At 36.8% G+C, this 5,794-nt stretch overlaps 1 protein-coding gene across 1 annotated transcript in view; it reads left to right on the forward strand.

The window, feature by feature from the left end:
* The window catches only part of LOC106470574 (zinc finger protein 420-like), an 80,680-nt gene extending 76,927 nt beyond the window's left edge, over window positions 1-3,753 (forward strand). Inside the window, exon 10 of the mRNA XM_022399177.1 lies at window positions 2,161-3,753. Within this exon, the coding sequence (XP_022254885.1) occupies window positions 2,161-3,353 (1,193 nt within the window). The 3' untranslated portion in view covers window positions 3,354-3,753. The remainder of the gene's footprint in view (window positions 1-2,160) is intronic.
* The last annotated feature ends 2,041 nt before the right edge of the window (window positions 3,754-5,794 follow it).

Genomic DNA, 5,794 nt, shown 5'->3' on the forward strand with positions numbered 1-5,794 from the left:
GGTGTGTGTGTAGTATATATATATATATATATATATATATACACACACACACACACATATGTTCTAGATATCAATCAATTTCAGTCTACGGCAGACTATCACTGATGGACTTCAAAATAGGGTATAAGCAGGTACCCATTGCACAGTCTCTGGTTTGATGTTCCTCTAGACTCCCCACCACATTTTCCCCCCTCTTTTTCTTCTAATTGAGCACGGGTGTCCTTTCCACTTTCCATATTCTAGTCATTGGGGTGGTGGACCATGGAGGCTTCCTCCTGAGTGAGTTTAGAAATTTAATTTATCATTCATACACATGATTATACTCTCGGAGAGAAAAGGGCAAAGCTGGTTTCCCTCTTTCATTTCCCCTGGATGGTTTGTCTGAAGTGGACAGCTGTCAGTTGGAGCCAGTGCAGTCTATGGGGGATCCTCCAGTCGCTGGAGTGGTCAACCATGGAGGTTTCCTCCTAAATGAGTTTTGTTGTTTACAGTACTTATGATTATCAACTCAGTGAGAAGATAGCAAAGCTGGTTAAACTACTTCTGGAAAAGTAACTCATTCAATTGATAATGCATTTCCCCTGGATGTTTTTGCCCAGTTGGACCGCACTAGATACATTACTTAGTCAATTGATAATATCGAAAATAGCAAAACCCCTACTTGCATTTCCCCTTGATGTTTTTGTCCAGGTGGACCACACTAACTAATATAACTTCTTCACTGGATCACAATGAAAAACCCTCCTTGAGTTTCCCTTGGATGTTTTTCCCAGGTGGACTTAACCAGATGAACTACCTTAATCAGTTGATAACATCAAACACCCTACTTGCATTTTTCCTGGATGTTTTTTGCCTGGGTGGACTGCACTAGACACAATAACTTAATCAATTGATGTCATCATGAATAGATCACATAGTCCTCATGCCCTAGCCACTTGTTATTATTCCATTTTTTCTCTTTCCCCAACCTCTTAATGCCAAGAATGAGCTACAGATCATCATCTGTCGGGTTGAGGTTGGGTATGTACTTAGCTCATACTGTTATATCTTGCTACAGTTTGCACCTATCTGACAGCCACATCTGTGGTCCACTGCAAGCATTTCTGGCTGAGTTTTAACACACGTACAATATTGGGGACAATCCTGTGACATGTGAAACGTATATGTTCTTCAGAACATACAGCTGTACATCTTATTACTGCATTCATTTATGCCAGGATTATCCATTCCACCCATTTTGTGTTCCTTTCCTATTTTTTGGGCAAAGAGCATACCTGTTCCAGAAGTAGTGTGGTACCCCACAGGTGAGCATTATTTCTTCTCCAAGCACAGCCATTCATTCTGGGCAGTCATTTGCTGTTTGGTTTGATATTTGTGTGCCTCCATCTTTGCAATGTGAGATTCTAGCTTTGTGTGAGACCGTTTCGGAAGTTAATATTTTCTTAAACTGCTGGTGTTTTCATATTAATACCTGCCTATTCTCAAAAGTGAGGATTGAGTAGAGGGAGCTAGCTGTGCCAGTACAGATAGTGCAATACTATTGGTGGAGAGTAGTCACATGATATGTACATGTTCAGAAATAGCATGAAACTGATGAGGTATAAAGACTGGTGTGCTGATTGCAAAAATGTTTTTAGTAATGCTTAGAGGACAAAGAAGGATTGAAATAGCTTTGTGTGAGAGGGGGTAAGTACCTATCAGAAATACATTTTCAGTGTAAGAAAATGTTAACTTGTCTACTCTGCAAACATTTCTGTTGATTATATTTTTCTTTCTCTACTAGAAACTTACTTTGATGTTTTCAATATTCTGTGGGATCTTTAGGAAGAAATGTGTTGTGAGTCATTTCTGATCTGTGTAGCTTGCTTTGATCAATCATCAATGATAATTACCAAACTAGTGTTTATTTTTAATTTGCTGTTTTTCATCTTGTCATTACTTTCAAGTTCAGCTGTCACACAAGAGAAGTGACATGACACCAGTATAATTCCATCTTCTAGATATATATATATATATATGTGTGTGTGTGTGTATATATATGTAAGGTTGATTTTAATATTTTTCAAGGTTTATTGCATTTAAGCATTATGATAAATAATTTGAAAATTACCAAATTAATATATGGTGTATTTATAATGACTCTTTTTTTTTTCATTATAGATCCAAAGAACAATTTGAACACCTGTCATGAAAATCAGTTTTCTGAATATCATACGCTAATAGAAAAAGCATGCTGTTCAAACGTTGATTCTTTTGGTACATCGTTTTCAAGTGAAACTAACTTTAAACATTATCCAATTTCTCACAGGGGAAGTAAACCATACAGTTGTGCAGAGTGTGGCAAAGAATTTAGAAAAAAAAATTTCCTTAAAAAGCATCAGGTAATACACTCTTGGTTGAAACCGTACAGATGTTTAGTGTGTGACAAAGAATTTAGAAGAAATGGTGAACTCAAAAGACATGAGAAGATACATGCTAAAGAAAAACCATACAAGTGCATGGTGTGCTGTCAAAAATTTAAAACAAATAACCACCTAAAAATTCATGAGAGTATGCACAGTGGGGATAAACCATACAATTGCTTAATTTGTGGCAATAAATTTAGTTTCAATAGTGCTTTAAAAAGACATCTGAGAATTCATTCTGGGGAGAAACCATTTAGTTGTGTAGTCTGTGGTAAGAAATTTTGTAACAGTGGTGACCAAAAAGTGCATATGAGGATACACACTGGGGAGAAACCCTACACTTGTGTAGTGTGTGGTAGAAAGTTCAGAAAAACTAGTGACCTAAAACCACATTTGAGAATACACACTGGAGAAAAACTATACAATTGTACAGCATGTGGTAAAGAATTTCGAACAAACAGTTACTTAAAAATACATAAGAGGATCCATACTGGTGAAGAACCGTACAGTTGTGTAGTATGTGGTAAAAACTTTAGAATTAAAAGTAGCCTTACAATACACGAAAAGTTGCACCTGGGAGAGAAACTATACAATTGTTTAGTATGTGGAAAAGAATTCCAAACAAGTGGTTACTTAAAAAAACATGAAAGGGTTCACACTGGAGAAAAACCATACAGTTGTGTAGTATGTTGCAAAAAGTTTCGAACAAGTGGTTACTTAAAACTCCATAAGCGGATTCACAGTGTTGAAAATCCATACACTTGTGAAGTGTGTGGCAAAGAATTTGAAAGAATAAGTTTCCTGAAGAAACATGAGAAAACACACACTGGTGAGAAACTGCATAGTTGTATTGTCTGTAACAAAGAATATGTACATTATTCCTCTTTAAAAAGACATGAACATATCCACAGAGGAGGTAAACCATACAAGAGTGAAGTGCTTTTCTAGAATTAGTTACATAGATAACATAGGGGTGAAACTAAGAGTTTTGTGTGAGATAGAGAATTTGGTTGAGAGTGGTGTAAGAACACATAGTGAAAAGTATACATACATTTGTGATGTGTATAGTAAGAAAGTTTTAAAGAAACGATAGTTCAGTATACATATTGCTGTGTTCAATACAAATCAAAATTTCCATTACTGTAGTGTATGACAAAGAATTTTCTACTAAAAATATTTAAGAAATGCAAATGGATAAACATTGGGGAAAAACAGTAAACCTATAAAAGTTTGATGGTCAATTTACAGACTCAATTTATCCATAAAATAGTGTTAGATGTTGTGATTATATAGGATGTGACAAAGAATTTGAAAAAGGTTGTTCATTAAAACTGTATTGTTTGGTTCATGTTGGAGAATTCACATATTGTTCTAATCTACAAAATATCATATTAGTTTCCAATACAGTACATTACCTCCTCTCACAAAAATAGCTATTCTCGTTCAGTGCTGCCCTCTATATGCAAAAAAATTGTTATGCATGCCACAAGCCTTTTATCTCCCTTCCATTGGAACTGACTGATTCCAATGCATCTCTCTTAAATTGTCATGCGTCAACCCTCCACTAATATGAGTGCGACATACTCATGACACATGTGACTCCCTCTACTCAATTCCACCAAACTATCACTTCTTGTTTCACGGTACTCATGAGAAGACATTTTTTTCAATTGGTGCTCTTCTTGTGAATCGTGATTTTAATAGTATAATTTCCGAAGTGGGATTTCTTCATTATTATTTTTTTATTTACATTGAAGAAATCTTTTAATTTAACTTAAAGTCTTTAAGTCCCAGTCTTTATTTTTTCTCATGCTTTCATATTAAACACTTTTGTTTGATTTAAGTATTTCTACTATGAATTCTGAAGTTCATTTTTCTTCTGCGGGTGTTATACCTCTAGCACTATTCTCACAAGCTGGAGATGGGGGAGACCCATCATTGGATTTTTCTGCTATTATCCATCATGAGATATTTTGTTATATGGGTAAACCTTTTTCTCCTGAACTCACCCCACTAATCCTCCTGAACCTGCTTAGACCAATGAAGATTTGATAGCCTTTTTACACCGCTGGATTTTGCCGTATTTTTCCTTTCCCCTCCTGCACAATCAGCTAAGCCTAATATGGCATTTTTCGACATGGTTTCTCAGGTGTGTTACGTTTTATCCAATTCCCTGTTTTTCTGTGATTCCTTATTACCTCCATGTTGGCTCAGTTGTCATCTTCAGCTCTAGCTTTACACACATGGTTGCACTGTAGTTGGGATTTTCTGGGTCGTGATACGACCTTGTTCCAGGTATGTTTGCTGCCTCTTTCTTTTCAGGATTTCTGTATATTTTCTTTGATGATATATTTTTGATCACGTATCTGAGACTTTGGAATCTCGTGCATAATCTATGCATCAACACTCGACCCTTTCCTCTTTGGTTGCATGATTGTCGCAATTGGAGCCATGACACACCCCTATTCCTTTCCTGTTTTGGTCCTTATCAACCCATCCCTGTCCCCTTCCAGGGATTTCTCTTCTCGTTGTTTTATTAAATGTTGATGAGCATGTCATAAACAGTACTGAAGACTAACCAGAGGATACTGGTTCAGTGGGAACTTCACTATATTATATTATTACCCTTTAGTAGTCATTCACTACAGTTCCATGAGTTCTTTGGGTTTTATCAGAGGAACTTGTTCTGCTAGTTCTTTCTCCACCTCCTTTGTCCTTGGTACCCTTTTCCTTTCCCATGACTTGGGATCCTGGCACCAGCCTGCTTCTGTCTGAAGTGGTACAAGATTTTCTGTTTCTACAGGCCATTACACCTGTTCATCATCTTTCTCCAAGCTTTTATTCCAGGCTGTTTTTTGTCCTCGCTTCCAACCTGAGACTAACGGCCTGTACTATGTTTGTCCTGCTTCATTATAATTTTCAATCTGCCCCATTTTACATTGGAGTTGTTTCTTACCCTTAGATGGGCTTTTTCCCCAGGTTTATCAATGACAGAGGAATGTCCTGAATGCTTATTTGCACATTCAGTTTATTCTTCACAGGGTGTTTTCTCTGTTTCATGCACTGCCTTTCAGATTTGCTTTGGCCCTGTATGTTTTGTCGGGTGTTCAAAGCATTTGTTTGTCATTTATATGCTTTCCTCTTTCTTAGATTGACTTGTTACTGTTCGTTCATTCTGAACAGAAATCCACCTGTTACGCTTATCAGCTGCTCCTTGAGGCAGCTATAGTGGGCTGTTAATCAAGTTAGAGAAGTCCTTACCGCAATTTGTCTAACATCATGTCCATTTGGGTGTTTTTCGTTTTTTACACACATTTCAGTCAGGCCCACCCTTCTCCTTTTCACTTTATTCAATGGGTTTTCAGTTCAATTACAGCTCACAAAGTTCT

This window comes from Limulus polyphemus, unplaced genomic scaffold (genome assembly GCF_000517525.1).
Source record: "Limulus polyphemus unplaced genomic scaffold, Limulus_polyphemus-2.1.2 Scaffold4092, whole genome shotgun sequence".
NCBI classification, from domain to species: domain Eukaryota; kingdom Metazoa; phylum Arthropoda; class Merostomata; order Xiphosura; family Limulidae; genus Limulus; species Limulus polyphemus.